This window comes from Aspergillus aculeatus, assembly GCF_001890905.1.
Source record: "Aspergillus aculeatus ATCC 16872 unplaced genomic scaffold ASPACscaffold_28, whole genome shotgun sequence".
NCBI lineage: Eukaryota > Fungi > Ascomycota > Eurotiomycetes > Eurotiales > Aspergillaceae > Aspergillus > Aspergillus aculeatus.
The window spans coordinates 1-22,977 of NW_017963003.1; the positions used below are offsets into that span (position 1 = coordinate 1).

The 22,977-nt window shown below is 36.8% G+C and overlaps 7 protein-coding genes across 7 annotated transcripts; 3 read left to right on the forward strand and 4 right to left on the reverse strand.

The window, feature by feature from the left end:
- Positions 1–6,443: 6,443 nt before the first annotated feature.
- ASPACDRAFT_128056 (putative nuclear pore complex subunit Nup133) lies at positions 6,444–10,872 on the reverse strand. Its single transcript, XM_020197102.1, has 4 exons — positions 10,430–10,872; positions 10,304–10,373; positions 6,955–10,251; positions 6,444–6,892 (listed from the first exon to the last, which is right to left on the reverse strand). The coding sequence occupies exons 1-4, from the start codon at positions 10,742–10,744 to the stop codon at positions 6,561–6,563; spliced, it is 4,014 nt and encodes a 1,337-aa protein (XP_020050991.1). The 5' UTR covers positions 10,745–10,872; the 3' UTR covers positions 6,444–6,560.
- An 875-nt stretch (positions 10,873–11,747) lies between these two features.
- ASPACDRAFT_37543 (ACP S-malonyltransferase) lies at positions 11,748–12,928 on the forward strand (the record flags this gene model as incomplete). The annotated part of the gene is made up of 2 exons (XM_020200309.1): positions 11,748–11,832; positions 11,889–12,928. The coding sequence occupies 2 exons, from the start codon at positions 11,748–11,750 to the stop codon at positions 12,926–12,928; spliced, it is 1,125 nt and encodes a 374-aa protein (XP_020050992.1).
- A 333-nt stretch (positions 12,929–13,261) lies between these two features.
- On the reverse strand, positions 13,262–13,896 carry ASPACDRAFT_55690 (uncharacterized protein; the record flags this gene model as incomplete). The annotated part of the gene is made up of 3 exons (XM_020203040.1): positions 13,262–13,450; positions 13,500–13,808; positions 13,858–13,896. The coding sequence occupies 3 exons, from the start codon at positions 13,894–13,896 to the stop codon at positions 13,262–13,264; spliced, it is 537 nt and encodes a 178-aa protein (XP_020050993.1).
- Positions 13,897–14,621: 725 nt separating this feature from the next.
- On the forward strand, positions 14,622–15,468 carry ASPACDRAFT_55691 (NuoB/complex I 20 kDa subunit family protein; the record flags this gene model as incomplete). Its single annotated transcript, XM_020203041.1, has 4 exons — positions 14,622–14,664; positions 14,714–14,906; positions 14,960–15,315; positions 15,374–15,468. The coding sequence occupies 4 exons, from the start codon at positions 14,622–14,624 to the stop codon at positions 15,466–15,468; spliced, it is 687 nt and encodes a 228-aa protein (XP_020050994.1).
- ASPACDRAFT_128074 (oxidoreductase, short-chain dehydrogenase/reductase family) lies at positions 15,458–17,240 on the reverse strand. Its single transcript, XM_020197103.1, has 5 exons — positions 17,009–17,240; positions 16,830–16,971; positions 16,339–16,777; positions 15,951–16,195; positions 15,458–15,885 (listed from the first exon to the last, which is right to left on the reverse strand). Exons 2-5 carry the CDS (start codon positions 16,882–16,884, stop codon positions 15,698–15,700), a joined length of 927 nt encoding a protein of 308 aa, XP_020050995.1. The 5' UTR covers positions 16,885–16,971; positions 17,009–17,240; the 3' UTR covers positions 15,458–15,697.
- A 1,977-nt stretch (positions 17,241–19,217) lies between these two features.
- ASPACDRAFT_65058 (rRNA-processing protein MPP10) lies at positions 19,218–21,356 on the forward strand (the record flags this gene model as incomplete). Its single annotated transcript, XM_020204071.1, has 1 exon — positions 19,218–21,356. The coding sequence occupies one exon, from the start codon at positions 19,218–19,220 to the stop codon at positions 21,354–21,356; it is 2,139 nt and encodes a 712-aa protein (XP_020050996.1).
- A 92-nt stretch (positions 21,357–21,448) lies between these two features.
- Positions 21,449–22,275, reverse strand: ASPACDRAFT_37550 (uncharacterized protein; the record flags this gene model as incomplete). Its single annotated transcript, XM_020200310.1, has 2 exons — positions 21,449–21,938; positions 22,028–22,275. 2 exons carry the CDS (start codon positions 22,273–22,275, stop codon positions 21,449–21,451), a joined length of 738 nt encoding a protein of 245 aa, XP_020050997.1.
- Between the last annotated feature and the right edge of the window lie 702 nt (positions 22,276–22,977).

Genomic DNA, 22,977 nt, shown 5'->3' on the forward strand with positions numbered 1-22,977 from the left:
AATTAAATCTTAATATATATACTATATCTATATTTATTATATTCTATTATAATTAATATTATATTTTTATTTTAATAATTTAAAATATTATTTTTATAAATTAAACCATTGTATTATTTTTTTAAAATATTTATTTATTATACTGATTAATATTTTTATATTCTTCTCTCTACTAACTGCTAAATATTACTGTATTTCTTAATTTGTATATATTTTATATTTATTAAATTTTATTATTTATATCTATTTTTATTATATAAATCAGATGTATTAGCAGAGCTTTTATTTTTTGTTTTAATTTATCTAATTTATTTTATATCATTTACTGTTTTTTATTTATATTAAATATATCTGTTCTATTCTATTATTCTACTATTTTTATATTTATTATATATTCAATTATTTCTTTCTAATTTTTTATATCTTTATATTATACATTTTTTATTTTTTATATTATTACTGAAATTGATTAATATAAAAAATATTTAAAATATTTATTTGATAGTTCGTCTGTTCGGTCGTTTATCTAATTATTAATAATTCTAGATATTTTTAAAGATTATTTATTAAAATTGTGGAATTTTATTTTACTTTTTTTAATTAAACTATTTATCTTTAAAAAATAAAGTATTACATAATATATTTATTATATTATTTAATATTCTAATTCTTCTATTTTTTAGATATATTATTTATATTCTTCGTTTTAGAATATAAATTATAATACTTTATATAAAATTTTAATTATTTTTTAATTATATTAATTTTCTATTACTAATAATTTCTTTTCTATTTAATTAATTTATTTAAACTGTTAGTATATATTGGAAGATTCTGTCAAACTAATTAAACTATTTAATTATAATTATTTAAAAATTAATTATAATATTATTAATATATTTTTATATTTAAATATTTATATTTTTTTATATTACCGTTCCAATTACCGCAAGCATCTATATTAAATCCGATTATTTTAAAAAAAATTAATTTATTTTTATATTAAAATATTAGAATACTGAAAAATATTTTACATTCTTCTTTTTTGTATTGTTTATAAATACTGTAATTTATTTGATAATTATATATTTATGTTTGATATTTTACTTTTAAATATTTTTATTTATATTTATTATTTTTTATTAAGTTATTCAATATATCCGCTGTTCCAATCTCTATTATTATTAAATAAACTATTTATTATTTCTAAATCTAAAAAATATTAATTTTTTTTATTTCAATATAAAAAATAATAATTTTATTAAATTAATCAATCATAATATATATTATAAAAATATAAATATTTTCTTAATTGTATTAAACATACTGGTAGATTTTATAAAAAATCTATAATTAAAAATAATTTTTAAATATGTTTTTAAAAAATTATATTAATATAGTTTATCTTTAATATAAGTAATCTAAAAAAAATCTTATATTCGAAGTACTTTCTAAAACTAAATAAATAAAAATATTCTATAACTATTTTTATTTTAATATTTCTATTATTATAAATAAATTTAATCGTTTTTATTATAAATTTAATAATATCTTAATTAAATTGATAAATTAATTTATTTAAAATATAATCTATTATATTTATACTGTTTATATAAAAGATTTCTATATTTAATGAATTTATTTATAGAATTATATTAATTTTTATTTTCATATAATTATCAGTTCGCTTCTATATCTTCTAAATAGAAAATAATCTAAATAAAAAAATCTTATTTATTATATAAATAAAAATAAAAATTATTATAGTAATTTCTTCTAAAAACGTTTATACTTAAAATAAATTTTATAATTAAGAATTTCAGTTTTAATTCTAAAAAATATCGAAAATAGTTTCAATAATTAAGAACATTAAAAATACTATTAATAATTAAAAACAGTATAATAATTATTTATTTTAAAATAATTGAAATTATTTTTTTAAAATAAAAAATTGTAGCAGCTATATTATAACTAATAATATTTATATATTTATTATAATTAATAATAAATATAATAGTCTTAATATAATATATAGTCGGATTAAATATAAAATATAAATATAAATAATTATTAATTTTAAAATTAGAATTAGAATTCTAAATTTTAAAAATGTCAGAATATCTAGCAATAAGAAAATTATAATTAGTTTTATTTAAATAATTATTAAAATAACTATTTATACTTAATTATTTTAATTAAAATTATTAAGTTTATCCTATTATAATAAATCTTATATCAGTTAAAGATACTAATAATTCTTTATATAAATCTAATTTTTTTTAAAAATTTAATAACTACTAATATTTCTAAGATAAATACTAAGATTAAGCGTACTGTAATCTTGAAAACTATAGAATTCAAATATATAAGAAATAATATAATGAATTATATAAAAATTTATATAAAAATAGTATATATACTAATAAGATCAATACTAATAAATATAAAAATATATTTAATTAAAATTTTAATATATATTTTATATTTATATTTTCTGATATTTAAAAATACCGTCTATTAACTAAAATAATAAATATATTCTTATTTTGTATTATAAATATAATATATATTTTTTATTTAAAAATTAATTTTATAAATATCTTATTATTTATAATATTATTTTTATATTTATTATATTTATCAGACTCTTTATTATTAATAATAATAGTTCTATTATTATATCTGACTAATATAAAAAAATTATATATTTTAATAAATAAACTATTTATATTTAAATATTTATAATAGTAGAATTCGGTTTTAATATTATAAATAAATATATTTTTATATATTTTAATACTAAATATTTTTTATGATTAATAATTTTAAATCTATTTATATTATTATTAATATTAAAATTTGCAAAATACTAACGCCTCTGTATATTAAAAATCTTAATTTATATTATAATTTATTTAAATATACTATTTTTTAAATTTATAATTTTAGATTTTAAAATAATATATTTTAATATTAGTATATTTTATTTATTATTAAAATTTATTCTATTAAAGATTTTTATTACAGTATTCTAATCAATACTAATATAATTAATTATAACAATATTATTTTAAAATATAAAAATAAATTAATATAATCTATGTTTATAAACATTTTATTTTTTTAATTAAAATATTTATTTATTGTGATTATATTAAGACTTCTATCTATATAATAAAATAAATTATTATACTATTATATTTAAGAATATATATATTAATTCAAACTAATCTCAGGAAAGGATGCAGAGGCACCCCGGCAACACCTACGACTACCAACCGTAAATTTTATTTTCCAGCTAAAAATTATATTAATATATTTTTATATATACAATTAATAACTACTTTCTTCTATTAAAGCTATTAATAATTGATTTAAATCAGTTACTATTAATTATAGAATCTGTTTTAATAGATTAATAAATAATAAATATATTATTATATATATTATTAATAAAAATATTATTAATTTTATATATATTAATCTATATTTTTTTATTACTGCTGGCTATAAATAGTATATTACCGAATTACTTATTTATTTAAATATCTTAACAAATATTTTATTAATTATTTTTAATAAATTATTTTTAATTATTTTTATTTTTATATTTATAGATATTTTATTTATTATAAAATGTTTTAATATTATATTTTATTCAGTCGATTCTAAATATTTTTTTATTTTTAAAAATTAATTTTAATAATTCCGACTCTTTTATTTTTTTAAATAGTATAAATATTTATAAAAACAATTATAAAAAAGAATTTATAAATTTTATTATACTTTTATATTTAAATATATTTTAATAATTTAAATATTAGTACTACTAATATATCTAAAAATTAATAATTTTATATTTTTATAAAAAAAATAATAATTCTGGATTAGTAAACTTTGCATTTATTATCTATTTAAAAAATATATAATATTATAAATAAAATATTTAATTTTTTATATAAAATTAAAAAAGTATTATTTATTAAATCTTATTTACCGATTATATATTTTATATTTATTATATAAAAATTAATTTATAATATTTCTAAAAAAAATAAGCTGTTATCGATTTATATACTGTAAATAAAAAAATTAAAATAGATTTTTATCTAATTTATTATAAAATAAAATTTTTTTATATATTTAAAAATTATTTTTATATCTTTATTTTTAATATTATTTATTATTTTTATTAATAATTTATTTATTTTTTTACCGAAACTATCTTACTGTAGTTACTATAATCAAAAAAATATTTTATATTATTATTATAAAACTTTATTAATTTTATTTTATTTATATAATATTAAGTAAATGTAATATTAAAACTATTTTATAAATTCTATTATACTTATATTAACAATTTTATTATTAATTTTAAAATATATATAATAATTATTACAAATACTTATCTATTATTTTTAATATATTTAAAAAATATAGTTTTTAAGTTCAAATTATTTAAAGTATATATTAGTTTTTTTTATTATTTTTTTAGTCAAAAAATTGATACTTTAGATCTTAATATATCTAAAAATAAAATTAAAACTATCCAAATTTTAAATTTTTAAAGACCTTATAAGATTTTAAATATTATTTTAGTTTTATTAAGTAATATTATTATTATATTAGATATTATATATTTAAACCTGTTTTATTTTCAAAATATAAAATATTTCTTTTTTTATATATTTTAATTAATTAAAAAATCTGGTATTTCTAAACTATCTAAATATTACTATTAATACTATATAATAAAAATTTTAGTAATAAATTCTACTTTAAAAAAAATTTATAAATTTAAAATATTATAATATAATTTTATTAATTCTAAAATATTTATTTATTTTAATTAATTTAGATAATTATATATTAATCTTAATATTTATTATATAAATATTAATATTATAATATACTATTTTATTACTGATTATAAATTTAAAAACTTTTTAAAATCTTTTTAAAAATATTTCTTTTTTTAATTTTATTTTTTAGCTGTTTATTAACTCCAGCTGAAAAAAATTATTAATTGATTAAATTAAAAGTTTTATATTTTATTTAGATTTTTAAAAGCTTTATTATATAATTTAAATATCTAATTATTTTATTATTTTTTATACCGACTATTTAAATACTATTATTTTATTAAAACAGATATTTTTTTTAATATTATTATTTTTAAATATTTGAATCTATATTTAATATATATAAATTAGTATATATAGTAATTTAGAATATATATTTATTATTATTGTAATATAATTAATATTGTAGCAGACACTCTGTTTTATTTATTTTAGAAAAATATTTTATATATTATTTTAATTAATGTTTATATAATTAAATTTTTTTTATATTTCTACCTTTTTAATTAAATTAATACAGTATTTATTATATATTTTATTAAATTTAATAAAATATTTAAATAATATATCTATAATAATTTATAACTGATACATATATCTTTAAAATTATTATTATTTTTAAAAAAAACTTTAAAATTAATATCTTTTATACTTTTAAAAATAGTTTATTTTTTATATTTAAATATATGATTTATAATACTATTAACGGTTAAATTACTATTTAAAATTATAAATATATTAATATTATTAAAAATAATAAGTTTTTAACTTTTTAAAAAGCTGTAAATATTTTTATTTTATTTATTTATATCTAAAAATTTCTATTTAATTTATAACAACTGTTACTATTAAAAATTTAATAAATATATTTTAAGATTAAATAATTTTATTTTATATAAAAAATATAAATTATTTTATTAGTATATTACCTGTTATTCTATATATTTTAAAAATAAGATATATTATTATTTATTATATAACATATTCTAATCTATTATTTTAAGCAGACTGTTTAGAACTATTATTATAAATTTTATTATTAATTTTTTTAAATAAATATAAATATAATATTATTTTTATTATAGTTGATAAGTTTACTAAGTATATTAATCTTCTGAAGAATTATTTTAAGTAGAAAATAGATTAATAAAGCTTTATTTTTATTAATTATATAAAAATTATAATTAGAATATTCTGAAGTTCTTTATTTTAAACTATAATATTAAATTTATATTATCTTTTTAAAAAGACTTTTTTAATATTTTTAGTTTTATATAATTATATTCTACTGTATTCTATTTTCAAATTAATAGTTAATCAGAATAAATAATCTAAATAATTAAAATAATAATATTTTAAAACCCGCCAAAAACCGGATTAGATTCGGACCCGACCCGTAAACCCGCGGGCTTTAGCGAGGCCTATTCACGTAGCTTAAATGTTATATTTAACAGAGAATAAATAAAATAAAACTAACCATACAAAGACGCCAGCCATTGATTGTATGGGCAACAGCTCGGCCGCCTTTACAATAATAGTGTGTTGTTTGGTGTACCTGGTGTGGTTAGATATACAAGTCTGCCGGTAGCTTATAGAATGGATCTCTCATGAGTTATTATTTTTTGATACTTGAATATGCTGATGAAAGCAAATGCTGAAGCTAATATTGATTAACCAACACCACCTAACATAAGCTCAAAGCCAGTTAAGCTGTGCTTTGGTGTTTGATATTCCAGGTGGTCTGTTTGAATGACCATCAGACTCCAGACTCTGTGTCTCTCCAGCAGCAGAGCTTTTCTGCGATGTTTGCACAAACTCGAAAAGGGTCTTAAACCAGAAACCAAGCTTCCCACTCTCGATATAACGTGACACCAACAGGTTTTCTCTCTCAAGGTCCCGACGATTGTGCGCTCGCCGTTCTGGGCTCAACCGAGCGGTGAGACGGTCTAACTCCAAGTCGCTTAGAATGACATCTTCCGGAGCCCGAGGGATGTAAAGTGTTGGTTGGGAAAGGTCCTCACTCAGTCCTAAATAGCACAGTCAGCGAGTAAGTTAACGCATGGACACATGCCTCCTGGAGTACACCTACTATCGTTGTGACACCAGGCGAGAGTTCGAGCAAGCGAGGTACCATGCAGAACATGTTCAAATTCGCTTCCTGATTCTTCGGCAGCCTTCCCAGTTGCAATCCAGTCATCACTGATCATGCATCTCTTCCATACCAATTTTTGCAAGATGGCATACAACTGCGGATCCCGTTGGGCATAATGACTCAAACGTAAGACACGCAAAGCCAGATAGTCCTCCTTCCCCACGATTTCTTCCTGATCGTTGCTCGGAGTCTCAGGAATTCTTGCCAGAGTCAAGAAATCCACCAACTCATCAACATTCATCACTTGTCGGAACACCACTTTCGTAACTGCCTCTTTCATGACCTCATAAAGCGACGGCGTGTCTTTCAAGATGCCCCGCCCCATGCTTGAAACAGCTATTTCAACTTTAGCTTTTTCGTCAATCGCGCATTCTAAGGCCGGTGTAATGGAGGCGGATATAAGCTCCTGCACAGCATCTATTTCTGCAAGGTCCTCTAGACGCTTAACATCTCTTTGGTCCACCAAACCTTTGGGCTGGGATGACTGCTCCCAGGCTGCCAATGTCATGAGTTTAGCCATAGATAACTCTACTCGATGACCCCATAAGTCTGATTCCTGTTCAAGGGCCAGCTTTTCTAGGGCACAAGCAACCCTGTCGTAGTCATTCTCACCAATCACATCGTTGATCCAAGAGAGCCGAGAGTATGTTGAGTGACTGCGTAGGAATTGGGTGACATAAGGCTGGAACTTCTTCATCGCGAAGAGGACTCCTGCCTGTCCCAGAGATATTTGTCGCGAAAAGAATGCCTCAGCCCATGAATGTCCAAATCTCTCGAAATAACCTGATATCTTCTTGCTTAGTTGATCCGAAGCATTCGCTAAGCCCCTGGTTGTGTTGCTCGGAGAATGAGGCGGGAGATTCTGACCCCTAGTCTGGTCTTGAAGCTCAATTACCAACTCCACTAGTGCTCCCATATCCCGGAAATCTTCTGCTAGTTTGATTGCTTCCTCCAGGTGACCGATTCCGGCGAGTTTAAAAAGTTGCCATTTGCGCTGCTTGACGTGTGTGTGTTCGACGGCGATCCCTTCATCAACCAATTTCGGGTCTTCTTGGGCAGCAAGCCAACTAACCCGCTCCCGGTGGATTTGACCCAGGATATGGAACTGTCTGGCAGCATTTGTCGCTATTCTCGTCAAGATGTCATTTCCCGGTATATCGGCCGAGCCTGCTCTCTGCTGGAGCCAGACTCTGCAGGTGTCGAGCTCGAGATCCAACAGGCGTACGCTCTCGACATATCCAATGCTTCGGGATGTCCAGAACTCATGGAGACCCTTGTAATTACCTGTCAATACCCCATCCTCGACATAGCCATCAATGGTTCCGTAGCGACTAGCATGCTCGTCTCTATAGTGATACGCTGTTTCTAGAACGGCTAGTGACAGCTCGCTGGCGCCTAACAGCTTTTCTGCGGCCCTCCAACTCTGCTTCAGGTTACTGCCTTTTTGTGGTTTGACCGAGTGGTAGATCCAGGGCACGATATTTTCCATTTGAAAAGTATCGTGGAGGAACCAATGCCGGACCGGGTCACTATCACTGTTTCGTTGCGTCTTGAATCTTTCACTCATTGATTCTAGTATGTCAGCCAGCAGCGTTTGACTTTTACCGTTCTGCTTTCGCCAACACTCTTCAAGCTTCCAGATAGCTCTTTGGGCTGCGATTTTTTCCGCGCCCCAGAGCAATTCCCACCAGACCAAGCGACTCAAAGCCTTGTGCTGTTGCATCAAGAAAGATGAAAGATCATCAAGAGCCTTTGCCCGCAACCTTAGATTCTGATCCACAGTAATTGAAGTTGTCGGTATGTATCTCGAAGTTGAATTCAGTATTTCATTGGCCACCTCTAGGGTAGCCTCTTCAACCTCCCCTAGGGGAAACCCTAGGCCCTCCTTGTTTGTCAGGTCCAATGGATTTTCCATGATGGTTCCATAAAAGATCGCTTGCTCAATCCTATGCTTTGCAGTGATATAAGTATTCGCAGCGCTTGTCGCCTCTTGATTGCTAGCCAAGGCACTGATTCGGAGGATACCAAAGCCCCGAACCATAACCAAACATGCAGGCTCTGTCCTTTCGGTAGTCCGATCTTCAAATCCGCTACCCAGGATATCGTACTGTTGCCCAGATCGCAGATTGATGATATCGTGGAATGCTCCTGCTCCTCGATTGCTGTCAGGTGTAGTCCCATCCAGGTGTTCCTTTCCATTTGAAAGTGACAGCAAAATGATTGACTGTCCGACCACGAGAAAGCCCATATTACCTGAGCTAGGAACTAAAAGCTTGATTTGAGTGGCTTCGAGATGTGGCAAAGAACCACGATGCTTTATCGCAGTACTAGACAGTATCTGAGCCTTTTCGGAGAGCCTCAGGTTGAGAACGTATAGGTCTTGTGAGCCTGCTGCAGTCGTGCCCACGACAACCAAGACATCCCACGTGTTGAACTCGCTACTCAAACCATGGTGGGCGTTGGACTCGGCGGCGGTAAACACGAAATCCAAAATTTCGATCTTACCCTCTTCATGCTGAAGTGAGTTTTCGCTCAGAGCATCCGAAATTATATTCCTAACATCGAACTGCTTCTTAAGCAAGCTTCCGTTATTCCAATGAGTGTCCCAAATCTCAAAGGAACCCGTGGTAGTGGCTATGATGACTTCTCTCTGTCCCCGCTGATGCGATTGACCTGCTTGGACTGCCGCAATGTCTTTCCTCCAGTACCCTCCACCAAGAGCATTTCTTAGGCCCCCGAGAAAGCCTATTTTACCACCACCAGAGGGGTTTTTGAGAAAACTAGCCGTTACGGCCGGCTTGCCTTGGGGATCCCTCACGGTAACGTGAGCTACTCTACCGGTGGAGAATATCACGATGACTCCAGATGGCTCACAGTTGATAACGTCAGTGGCGTATTCACCAGAGAGGAGGCCATTGATGCTTCCCTGCAGGCCACACAGTTTCTGCCTGGTATATCCGAGTGATGTGGCGCTCGTTATGGTCTCCCAATACAATATATGGCCACTGCTTGGTGTGACAATGACTAGTCCCGGCAAGCCGCCTGTTGCTGTTGACAGAAGTTGTCCAAGAGGTGCTGCATCATTGGAGCCCCTGCATAATTCTGGGAGGGGTAGACTAAGAACCTCCGAATTCTGTGGCTGAGCATCCTCAGAATATGGCCAAATTATTGCATGAGACCTTGTCAAAGCCAGTGCCAAACCATAACCCCTTCCGAAGACAACTCTGTAAGGTTCTGGATATCCCGTCAATAAATGTAGTATGAGCGTAATCACGTCTGTGCTGACCTGATTGTAAGCCGGCGATCTGATCTGGAAAAGCTGGCAGCTGTTTGACACTGTAGAAATCTGTTTGTGACTGCAAAATCGAGCGTTAGTTAAATTGACTGTGAAAATGTGGCATGAGTGACAGACGAGGGTCACTGCTTCGGCAGCGTCTTGCTTAGAGCTTCCAGGTCTTTTGGCGGCTCTTATGGGGATTTCATTCGCCGCGTCGGCGGGTGTGACTCCTATATTGGAAAGATCGAGGTTTTCAGCAGCCGGAGATGGTTTCCGGGATAGGTTTCCGGTAGAGATTTCTATGGATGATTCGACGCTATCTTGACGTAGAGCAGAGCGCTGACGTTTCGCATTGGGCTGTTGCGGGGTGTCATCCGAGTTCGTACGCTGTCGTCTTCGGGGATTGCGCAAGGCGGCTGCTGGCCCAAGTGCTGCTTTTGGTACGAACATTGTTGGATCTCGATACGGTAGTAGAGCGAATAGAATCGCTTTCAGGGTGGTTAAATCATGAATGTTCTGTGAGGTAGATATATGAGGATAGTGGTACTAAAGCGCGCATCTATGAACTCGTGGCCGCGCTCATTATTGTCAATAACAACACTCGACATGTGTCGGCTGCGCGCAATTAAGTGCTGCCGATCCGAAGGCGGTCAGGCACAATTGCTCAGGATATCTGCCTAGGGCAGCTTTGATTCGCACTCGACCATTCCAATTCGCCTAGAGTTAAATGAAGGACTACTGTGACTGGTAGTATATGATTGTCATACACAAACTACATCGGAGCCGTAGATCGCTACATATTCTTTGGGCTATATTCTTTCAAAATCTTGCTTGGCGCATGTATATTTCTACTGATAATGATACGTACATAGGCAGCGAACGTCAAAATTATAGTAGGCTTCCTTCCTTGATTTTGCGTGAGATGATACTTACTTCCTATTGGAAAGAACATACTCTGTACGTACTATTTTCTGGTATGGACAGTAACTCTGTTAAGCAGGAAGAAGGCACATCATTTCTCCTATCTTCTGCTCACAATGACCTGCAACTATAATTCTCTAGCTTAATCACTGTACAAACCAGTTTGCAGCAAACTACTGTAATCAAGATAGGTCTACATTTCCCCATGGCTTACAGTCCGATGTGCGATCTACACGACAGCAACTTATCAGTATTAGCTGTGCTAGTTCAAATCGTTGACTTCTGTCCATGATACATCACGTGACCACACCACTCGCTCCTTCATTTATGGCTGTTCGTATCGGCCCCCCTGCACTCCACCCCGAGAAGAACTTCACCTAGCCTCCTGGCACAAGGTCATGATGCCCATTTATCTACCGCGACATGCAACTGCACAAGCACTACGGGCTGCTAGATTCACGAGTCACTAGAAACTATGCCCACCTCCCTTTTAATACCGAAGCCGCACAGAGGGTGTCATGGCCACCGCTATATGCAGCCCCACAGATATCCGCGAAGTCGATGCTCCGTTATATCTCCTGCCAAAACACCACTACGCACAGCCCTTTTCTTCCCCGGTTTGGGTGCCCTCACCCTTCACTTAACCTTAGCTTCTAACCGCTTCTGCTCACAGGCCATGGGGTTCAGCGCATGGGAATGGCAAATCCATGGCTTGAGATGTTTCCCACAATATCCAACAAAGTCATGAGCGAGGTGGACTCCACCTTGGGTTTCCCATTGTCTCAGATCATATCCCAGGGCCCTAACTCGGAGCTCAATAAGACGGAAAACTCGCAACCCGCTATCATGGCTACATCGTTGTTGATACTCCGGATACTAGAACACGAGTTCGGCTTCAATGCAGATACGCTAGTAGACGTTACCCTGGGCCACAGCCTGGGCGAGTTCACTGCTCTGGTTGCCGGGGGTTACCTTGATTTTGGGGATGCTCTAAGATTGGTCAGACGGCGTGCAGAGATCATGTCCCAATGCACGAGAAAGGCCTTCGAAACAACTGGAGATGAATATGGCATGGTAGCTCTTGTCTGCGAGCCTGATCATTTCCTGGAATTGCTGGAAGCCATTCACGACTTTCTTGGGCTCGCGAAGCCAGTATTGAAAGACGACACTGATCACGGGGCTTCAGCATTCCAGGATGTCATGATTGCAAATATAAACTCTAATAACCAAATCGTACTTAGCGGCAGTATTGCAAAAATCAGGACTCTGATAGTCCAGCTCCGTCAATTTGGAGGCCACGATCCTCGCGCGGTGAAATTAAAATGCGAGAGTCCGTTCCACAATCCTATCATGGCACCAGCTGCTGAATACATGCGGTATGCCTTGGAGAATATCAACATCAGATTTCCCACACATATGCAATTCGTATCAAATGTTTCAGGTCTGCCGACTAGTTCAAAAGCGGAGTTGAAGTCTCTGCTCTCTCGGCAATGCGTTGAAACCGTTAGGTGGTGGGATAGCATACGATATCTAGATCAGGATCACGGTGTGACACGTTGGATTGGAATAGGGCCAGGGAGGGTTGGCAGAAATTTGGTTGGTAAGGAAGTTGGCAAGATCATGGTCAAGGGTGGCGGTGTCTGGTCCATATGCGATCCTCGGGAGCTGGAGGATATTTTGAGTGATTTGGAAAAATCGGGTACGGATCCCTAGTACTAAGTTCTTACACTTGTCATGGCGTAGATATATTCCTGTGGATCTTAACCTTCAGCCATGTACAGTCAATCTCCCTTTCCCTTCGTTAGAGAGCAATAGATTGATAATAGGCTAGATCTGGGCGTGGTTAGAACGAGGCCTTCAGTCTTCTATGATGAGAATATCTCAAATGGACATACTAGTAGCATGCAGGTGCTAGGGAACTTTGGTTTCAAGTCCGCCTTTGCTCTTACCACGACTCAGAGGCACTATCCGAGATCAAATATCTGTTGAACTATGCTACTCACTCCGAGATGATGATCACAATTGCCATGATCTAGCGGGACCTTCCTAATGTGGAGACATAAATGGTGCCCATGACTCACCAATTCGTAAAATCTCCCTGACAAATCTTTTGTCTGCGACCTGCGGAAAGCTTGACACCTGAGCAGAAGGCTTGACGGTGTCACAGTGCCCAGACGGGGTATAGAATGGATTCTGCAATAGTTGAACATAAGCGTCCTGCAGAGAACGGAAGACCTATAGCACTGAGTCAGTGGTGTATCAATTGCTGGCTGAGTGATCGCGCTACTAATGCATAACATACCGGCCTAAGGTTAGGCAGTTTGAGAATAGTCCTAGATGATGCCCCGAGCCCTTCTGGACTAAGTGTTTCGCCGACTAGATCAACTATAACTAGCAGCTTCACTCCTGTCGTGGTGAGCCATCCGTACGCCGCCAAGCTTTCGTCCACGGCGTGCAAAAGGCCGAGATCCTGGTCAATGGACGTTTGTCTGCGCCTTATCTCAACGATATCCAAGCAGGAGTTCACTAGGAAGGAGAACTCGATAGCCGAGTTGCGATATGGAGGGAACAATGCTATATGTATTGGGTTGTCCTACGCAGCATTAGTATCAGAGCTGCTCCAGGTGCAATGACGTACTTACGGCTTTACCGATTACTCCGATACAGGCGATCTTAGGCATCATAGCGATCACTTTTCACTTTCGCATCTCAAGTGCTCTTGTTTAGATCGGGTTCATAGACCTTCAAATATGACAAGAGCTCAGACGGAGTTGATATTGACGTCCCTAGCTGTTTATAAGTGCACGGCGAAACAGGCCCCTACCTTAGTACAGGCTCGACCATATCGTCACAAAAATATGAACATACCTAAGTCAGGTGATGAGGTCGCAGTAGCTCTCACCTCCTCTCAATCAGCCTGAACACAAAAATGGCCTTGAATGGCGATAACTTGGATGGTGAACTACGTAGACTCTGGTCGATGATAGGTCACCCCATGAAATCGGCATCAAGGACTGTACTGACCCTGATGCCACCGTCTAGGTACCTATTTATGGAATATGTGCATCCGCAGCTCGGCCAATGAATCAGCCCCGAATTAACCTTATAAGATCACGTGACTCCATCAAGGTTTGCCTGGGTACTCATTACTCTTTATTACAAGTCTCATTACATTAGTGGCTCTATCTTTCCACTGATAAGTGTATCATTACAGTAATACAGCTAATGGTGGTACCATCGGCGCAGAACAACCATCCAAACTGACTCTTTCGTCTTGACGTTACTTCACGCCACTGTGATTCTCGAAGGTGTACTTACACCTACCTTACTCTCAGAGTTGCTGCGTGCACAATCCACCCAGGGATCCGGGAAACTTTTACAAGCACACCACGAGGTCTTGGTCAGTATGCTTCCTCTCACCGGGCGCGCTGTCTCAAGCGCTTTGCATGGTAGGTCTCTACTCGATCTTTAACTGGCCATCAATTGACAATCAGGCAGCGCGACCGCCGCCGGCGTCACGTTTCTTCCGACCGCAGAATATCTCACGTCTTTCAACATCAGCTATCAAATCGGCGACAGCTCTCGAACGGCAGGGGCAGCCTGGTCAACATCTCACTGCTTCTGGCAAGGTACGAAAGGAGGTACCATTGCCCAGTCAGGAGAAAAAGGAGGGTGCGATGCAATATGTGCTGTCCGTATATCAGCTATCTTGCCATGTATGGGCGATTAAATAACATTTTACAGGACCACCCTTGACCAAGTTGCCAATTGGGCACGACAGAGCTCACTTTGGCCCATGACGTTTGGGCTTGCTTGCTGCGCCGTGGAAATGATGCATCTTTCGACACCAAGATACGATCAAGATCGCCTGGGAATCATTTTCAGAGCCTCTCCTCGACAATCCGATGTAATGATTGTTGCTGGTACCTTGACAAATAAGATGGCACCCGCTCTTAGACAGGTTTACGATCAAATGCCTGATCCGAGATGGGTTATCAGTATGGGAAGTTGTGCGAACGGTGGAGGATATTACCACTATAGCTACTCTGTCGTTCGTGGGTGCGACAGAATTGTCCCTGTGGACGTTTATGTCCCTGGATGTTCGTTTTGCCTTCCCCCCTCATTATGGTGTCATTCGCTAATTTCCAAAAACTATAGGTCCGCCTACATCCGAGGCACTGATGTACGGAATTTTTCAACTTCAGAAGAAGATGAGGCACACCAGGATCACGCGCATGTGGTACCGTCGTTAGTTCCGCAGTTTCAAGTCGTGCACTATAGTGGGTAAATTGTAAGTGGCAGCAGGATTTAACACACCAGCGTTCTTCTCCCCATAAATAGGTGTTTATGAACTACTTGTCGTTCGCGCAGTCTTGCAAATAACAGTCTCTTTACTTTTTTTGGCTACATCCTACTCATGTAAAATCTGATTTATGTGTGCGTGTGCTTTGCTAGGTGCTTGCTCTCCCATCGACATATGATTCAGCCGTTCACAACCACGCCCCCATTAGGATGCAAGCACTGTCCCGAAATATAGCTACTATCCGCACTTGCGAGGAAAACAAAACAAGTAGCTATTTCACTGGGCTGCCCTGGGCGACCCATCGGTACAGAGCTGAATTGCTCCATCGCAGCGGTCGTCATGGTGGCAGGAATAAGCGGGGTCCAAACTACATATAATTATATCAGTTCACATCCTGTTCAGGTAAGTTAAGTCTCTCCGGTCAAACCTTACCTGGCCCTGGACAAACGCAATTAACACGAATGCCATTCTTAAGTTGCTGATTAGATAGACCTCGCGTGAAGGCAACAATGGCTCCCTTTGTCGATGTATAGTCGAGAAGGTCAGGCCGGCCGATGTAAGCATTGACAGATGCGCAATTGATTATGGTTGAGCCCCGCTTCAAGTAGGGGAGAGCGTATTTGCTAAGGTAATAGAAGGGATGGATGTTGGTATCAAACGTCTTTACCCACTGGCTCCTATTGTGCTCTTGTTAGCAAACAGCGACGTATTGAATACGAAATCCAACGGCTCCTCTGATACTGCCGTTGGGAGAACCATCGGGAACCCGAACCTTACGGGCAGAGCATGGAGAGCGTCATCGGGTTAAGAGCCTACTTACTCTTCTAAATCCTTGAGGTCCTCGATCATATTCTGTGTCCCGGCGTTGTTCACTAGGATGTCTATGCCACCTAGTTTTTCTAGTGCGGTATCGATCACCTTGCGGCAGTTCTCCCTTTCGCGAAGATCGGTAGCCATGCAGTGACATTCTTGCCCAGCTTCTTGCACCCTTGTTCTTGTTTCTTGTGCGTCCTTTTCCTCTTCTGGTAAATAGACTATCAGGCTTGTCGCTCCTTCCATCGCAAACAATATGGCTATGGCACGTCCGATTCCTGAGTCGCCACCGGTGATTATAGCGCGTTTGCCAATCAACTTCCCTGCTGCTTTGTAGCTCTGATAAGCGCCATCCTCATCGGGTATGTGGCTGGACGCTGGTTTCGGTTGTTCGAGATCGGCCTGCAAGCCTGGCTTTTTTTGATGTTGAATGGGTATCTCATGACCTGCAGTATAAGTCAGCTTCCCGCTGGAAACAATGGTTGCACTAGAGTCTACCGGGCTTGAACTGGGAAGGGCTTCCCCGCGATGATCTCTCGGTGTATTCTTGCATATTGAAGGCGCTTAGGTAGGCACACGGCCGCTGGATGCTTTAATTAGAAGATTAACAACTCCGCAAAGGTGAGAGTCTTATCTACAATTCATTACCGCTTGCGACTAAATTAGATGACTTATGTAGGAGGAAAGGTTCAGTTTAGCGCATTGCATCTTCGTCAAGGTGACGTTACCATCCAACTCATTTGGAGGTGGCATGGTGGTTGAATGACGTATCGCCTCCATATTGCACTGCTTCAGCCCATCAGAAATGATGTCCAATCATTTTTGCGCTAACTATGATGCAGTCAAAAAGCCTGTGACTATGGAAGTATCAATAATAAGTAGCTACTGTGGCCAAATACAAATAACTCCTTGGTTCAACATATGAAGGCCTAAAAAGGCCCAGTATAGAAAGGAAAGCAATATTGACCATCATATTCTCTTTTAATCCCACTTATGCTGGACGTTATGCGGCAAGCTAATATCGAAGACTTCACATACAGTCAGGTATCAGTTAACAGCTGTTTTAAACCTGCTTGACACTAACATTAGGATATGTAGTTTCATTGAACAATGCCTCACTATTGAGGTTATTTATTTAGGGGATGTCTTATACTATCGTCTTCTTCTACCATGGTTTTCCGCGGCTTAGGTCAACAGCTAGTAAGTATCACAGTAAGTCGTGGGACCCTTGATACCATCTCAACACATATCACCTAACATAGGTGGTATAGGACATACTGAGTATAAATAGCAGCTGCTTAAGGGGATCTACTGAGAGCTTGGCGATAGTTGAGGAGTCACCTTGGTGTTTACTGCATGGATTATGGATCCTGGTGGTAGAATATCAAAACTGACTATATTCACTATTAAGCTAGAGCCAGTCATTTGGGTGGCACAAACATATCACACAGACTTTTCTTCTCTAAGCATCAAAGAATAGGATTAATGAATAGATTTTTGACTCCTGAATATATACATAATTAACTAGTACCTATCAACCATCCTTTCTAAAGATCTGTGTGTACCTCTTAACAATAATAAGTATTGTAGACACAAGCATTATCTTGTATGCAGTAAACGCAAATAGCACAATCCAGAACCCTGGTCTAGTAGTCTTGTCTTGGTTAATTCACTTCTTGTATAATAACAAGACATTACAAAATTAAGAAGAATGCAAGTCCAGAACTATATATTATTACATATTAGGGTGAAATCTGCCCGCTGCTGACTATACTGGGAGATAATAACTATAGATACAAGTGGAAATTTAATTGCACCCAGGTTTATAGTTGGAATATATAAGTCTTTACAGAAAGAGTCTTCTATAAGAGAAATTATAGTAGGCATTTTCAAAAGTTTTAGTAGGTGAATATGGTAGAATACAATAAACGTGGATATGACAAAGATTGATATGATTGATTGTGTCGAAGACAGGAAGACTGAGGAAGTGCAAGAGACTGAAGGATACATGTAGACGGTGTAAGAGGCGGCCAGCCCAAAGACGGCAGAATCAACAACCACAAAAAACACCACAGTGAAGGTATTGCTATTCAGATTTTATAAGAAATAGTCCTTTTCTCCTCTTTTATGGGGATAAGTAGAGCCTACGATAATATTAGATATTCTTATTCCATATCAGTTATATTTGTAAGAAATCAAATGTAGAGCTTAAGTTACTATCTAAATTCTAGGATTTCGCTGCAGTAGTATTAGAAATACAGCTGCTATTAACGTAATCGATAAGCGAACCGGCAGGATAAGCAAGCCGGCATACTACTAGAGTTGAAAGGTGTATTAGATTATATATATAAAAATATATGGTAACCTGCTCACCTCTCCAGTAGACTATCTAATACCCCAATGATCCCAATGAAAAGAACAAAGAGACCCTCTAAGAAAAGACCCTAATAGCAATATCTTCAACCCCAGAAGGACCCTAATTACCCAATGTAAGAAGATTGCTATTAACTTGGATTCAGAGCCGCACTGATTTCTTTATACAATGTTATATACAAAAACAATACACTAGAAGGCAAAAAGATTCCACTATCTACTTACAAAGGTTTAGAGGAGTACAGATAAGAATTCTCTATTTCTACTTACTGTACATGTACATTGTGCTTTAGTCTACTTGTATTATTGCTGTAATGCATAATCCTAGTTATACACGGAAGATGACGGCCCGTGCGTTTTGCACTTTTACACTTTTTTTCTCCGCCGCGTACGTTCTTCCACGAAGCAATCTACTACCAGCGCAGGTGTTTATTCAAAATCCTTTGGTCAGTTTAAATTTTTCAAACATTGACTTACTCACACACCGGACAACAGTGATGCTCATTTCACACCATGGTATGCAAAACCGTTCAACCTTCTAAGTTGACTTGCGACGAGTCGGCGTGTTGCGATCTGGCTACCTTGCCTCTAGAGTCGGCGCTCAAGGCTCCCTGGACTTTCCTTCAACCCACGGTAGATCTCAACAACACCGCACAAGCTTCAGTCTCCCTTTATCTGGATCCTCTGGCACTCTCGGTCAGCAACTCCCAATGTGCCCGACAGCGCCGAGATAGGAAGAGGAAACGGACTGGTAATGATCAGAGCTTCGCTGGCCATGCCCTGCAGTTGCGGCAGTTATACGTGAAGGGGTTTACTCATGATCAAGTGTGGCAACAGGCCGCTCGAATCTTCGATTCCACCTTCAGTGAAATTGAGCGTGATCGCACCTGCTATCTCGAGGTCGCAGAACAACGCTCTGCCGAATGGGAAACTCCACCGGTACTAGTCTCCAATCCTGCATCCCAAGATGCTTTTTCGGACTCTTTTGACTCCGTCGACCAATCGCAAAGTGACAGAGGTGACTTGAGTTCAGACGACACTGGCTCGGCGACCGCGACTTCTCATTCGCCTTCAAACTATGGTTCCGAGGTCGAAGGAACGGATTATGGACAGTCAGGCGATGAGTCTATGCTACGTGAAAGCCAGGATGATCAGAGCAATGGAGGGTTCTATGTCGAAGATGCTTTTGGCTTAAATGACGGTTTTTTCTCTATTGACGAATTCAACAAGCAATCCGAACAACTCGAAAGACAAGATGCCAGGGGCGAAGCTCATGACGGTGCGGATAGTGACGAAGAAGAAATTGACTGGCATACAAATCCGTTTGACTTCGCCGATCCTGCGTTGGACCGGAAGAGAAGCTCGGCAACAGCAGCGCCCAACAAGGACGGAAATGATAGCATGGATGACAGCGAAGATGACGGGCCGACTTTTGATAATATGGATATTCATGGTGGTTCAGATTTGGAGGACGACGAAATACATGCTGCTCCAGGAGCGCCAAGTTGGGTCAACACCAGCGACATCAAATATGATGATTTCTTTGCGCCACCTCCAAGAAAAGCTTCAAAGAAGAAGTCGCGTTCACTTCCGAAAACGCAGCCAATCGATAATGTTTCCGATGGTGATATTGACCGAGCCATGGCCGATGTTCGACGAGATCTTTTTGAGGATGAAATCTCAGAAGACGACGGAGACGTTTCTGGGGACGATCGCCCATCGCAAAGCCACTATTCTAGCCACGAAAAGCAACGTGCCCGAATCGCCGACGAGATCCGCCGTTTGGAGGCAGCCAATGTCGCTAAGAAGGAGTGGATGGTCAGTGGTGAAGCTCGAGCGATCGAAAGACCTGTCAATTCCCTCATCGAAGAGGACCTAGACTTTGAGCGCATAGGCAAGCCTGTTCCCGTTGTCACAGCTGAGTTGACAAGTAGTATTGAGGACTTGATCAAGCAGCGAATTCTTGCGAAACAGTTTGATGAATTAATACGCCGCCGTCCTGGACTTACCGAAAAGACGCCTGCAGAGCGATCGAGGCTCGAGCTTGAGGATACTAAACCACAACAGAGTCTCGCTGAACTTTACGAGACTGATCATCTACGATCAACCGATCCTAACTATGTCGACCCCAAGAACCAGAAATTGTTGCGGGAGCATGCTAATGTTACCACCCTTTGGGAGAACATAAGCTCTCAGTTAGATACACTCTCTAATTGGCATTACAAGCCAAAGGCACCACACGCAACCATCAGCGTGGTTACTGATGTGGCGACTATCACCATGGAAGACGCTCAGCCGACAACCAGCAATGCAATCAATGGGCCGGTAGCACTTGCCCCACAGGAGATTTATGCCCCTGGAGATGATGGCAAAGTGTCCGGAGAGGTGAATCTGAGAAACGGCGTATCAATCGCTAGGGAAGAGATGAACCGTGAACAGAAGGCCAGACTGAGGCGTGAGCGCAAAAAACAGAATCACGCCTCGACAACAAGCAAGCAACAATCTGGGAAAGTGGCAGAAGCCCAGAAACTCATATCTGATCTCAAGAGGGGTGGAGTCAAGATTATCGGGAAACAAGGTGAAGTTACCGATATTCAAGGCAATAAAATTGGGGAAGATGCGAAGGACAAAAGCTATGGATTGAAATTGTAGTATATGCTCGAGACAGTGGTCTATCAACTTGGGAGGGTAGAGGCAGTGACCAATTGACACGTTTTTTTGCAAAGTCAGACTAATATGCAGTTCTAGTCCGCTGCTAAGCTTTGTATAGTTCTTTCACTAGATTTCGGGCGCATGGCGTAGAGGAAGATGTTCTCTCTCCGGTATGTTTTCGCATCAGGGTCATCTTGGATTTCATCAATAATGAACAGCTTTTTCGCCATCTTCATGAACCGGAGATCAGCGCGTCTACGTTTTCTGAAGCAGAAATAACATATTGACTCGGGACCAAGCAGATCTTTCAGGGTCGATATCAGTAAAGGAAATGCTGGTTCGAAGTAAACGCAATCGGCCGCAAGTATAATCGTAGGCTTTTGTGGAATGCAGTCGGGGATTGGCTCTCCCCAATTTAATATATTGGCTGTAACAAGGTCCGAAAGATTGTTAAGCTTGATATTTGTTTCCATCAAGGATAACATCGGCGCTTGATCTGTGATGAACACAGGCGACGGACCGATTTGACAACCCCGTGCAATTGCTAGCCCAACCAAGCCGCCACCAGAGCCCAGCTCAATACTAGCGAAGAATCAGTAATGTTCTGTCCGACTGACTGCACAGGATAGGAAACGAGGGAGAACAAGGCTTAAGTTCAGAAGGTGACAAACATTGATTTATGGGCAAGGCTAAAGCGATGCTGACGTAACAAATACTTGGCAAGAACCATGCCGGCTGGCCATAGTTGGCCTCCACAGCCCTCTTTGAGATCTTCCTGGAGGAGGAGAGGCGTCGCCAGTAGGCCATCAAAATCTACATTGCTTTGGCTGGCTTGTTTGATGTCCCTAACGGGAACCAGGGATTCATCAACATCAATCGCATCGGTCAGATCGACTGGGCTGATCTCAATCTCATTCATGTTCTCCAAGGGCGATGAAAATATCTGATGTACCGGAATAGGAAGAATCTTTAGTAAATGATCGACAAAGACGAGGGGCGGTAGAAGTAATATCTACAGAGAGATGCGAAACAAATAGAATAAAAATCAGATGAGTATTTGCACTATTGATAAAGAGGTGCTTCCATCAGAGGACCTCAGAGGCTCGGCTGAAAAAAAAAACTGCTGGAAAAAAAGCAAACAAGAAGATAACAAGTACGTATCATGGAACTGTGAAAAAAAAAGGTCCATTAGTGTCGAGCCTCTGCCGCTTATTGGTCCTTTCATGAGCATCCTATTGTTAGCCGATCGCGACAATTTGGTTTAGTTTGTCAAGCACATATGTTCGTAGCCTGGGTCAGTGAGTAGGTTGCTAGTTGGTAGGCAGACTCTGGAAGATGGTATGTACTGTACTAGATATGTAGCACTAAAGTCCGGACATGTTTGAGGTTGCATTTTCGAGTCACACTATGCTTAGGGCTCCTTCTTACTATGTAGCCCACTAATCATCTCCAGCACTGTACATCGCTGACGGTCAGTGGCCCCAGCCCTGAATCACTGGCGTATATACGTACTGTGCAGTGCGCGTTCCGACGCCTGAGTAAAATTGCTATAAAATTATAACATGCTTGCTTCCACGGCCGCAAACGAGCTGTTTGAATTCTAAACTCCTTAGTGGCACTA